The following is a 531-nucleotide window of genomic DNA, read 5'->3' on the forward strand; positions in this document are numbered from 1 at the left end:
GAATGCAATATAGATAAAAAACTAAAGATATCATGTATATTTGAATGGTACTAGTATCATTTCCACTGACTCATCATTACGAATAGCTGTTCGAAGATCTGTTAAGAAAATGGAATTTAGAAAAAGTCTAATTGAAAATATGCAAAAATCTCTCTTAGCTCACACTCTGTACCTTACCCCCCCCCACCCCTACCCCCACGCTATCTTAATGAATAAAACATTTTTGTTTCATGAAACTGGTATGGAAGTTAACACAATATCATAAAACAAATTATAACTTGTGGCATCATTGCACCATATCACATATCAATAAACAGTTTCAAATCGTTTTTCGCCTTCATTTGAATTCAAATATTAACATGAGATTCAGGAGCGTCTCCATTACCTAATTCAATTCATGAAACTGAACTATCATTTTATCTTTTTTTCTTTATCAGTTTACTTAATTACAATCACATCGAGAGTGTGGAGGAGGAAGCCTTCTCTGGGTCGGCCATTGGAAGACTGTAAGTTAATATCTCATTTTTTAAA

General features: G+C 33.0%; 1 protein-coding gene across 1 annotated transcript in view; it reads left to right on the forward strand.

Moving 5' to 3' along the window:
• The window catches only part of LOC119588193 (lutropin-choriogonadotropic hormone receptor-like), a gene marked incomplete at its 3' end in the record, with an annotated part of 106,720 nt that overhangs the window by 37,341 nt on the left and 68,848 nt on the right, over positions 1-531 (forward strand). Inside the window, 1 exon segment of the mRNA XM_037936896.1 lies at positions 438-506. Within this exon segment, the coding sequence (XP_037792824.1) occupies positions 438-506 (69 nt within the window).

Source organism: Penaeus monodon, chromosome 23 (assembly GCF_015228065.2).
Source record: "Penaeus monodon isolate SGIC_2016 chromosome 23, NSTDA_Pmon_1, whole genome shotgun sequence".
Classification (NCBI taxonomy): domain Eukaryota; kingdom Metazoa; phylum Arthropoda; class Malacostraca; order Decapoda; family Penaeidae; genus Penaeus; species Penaeus monodon.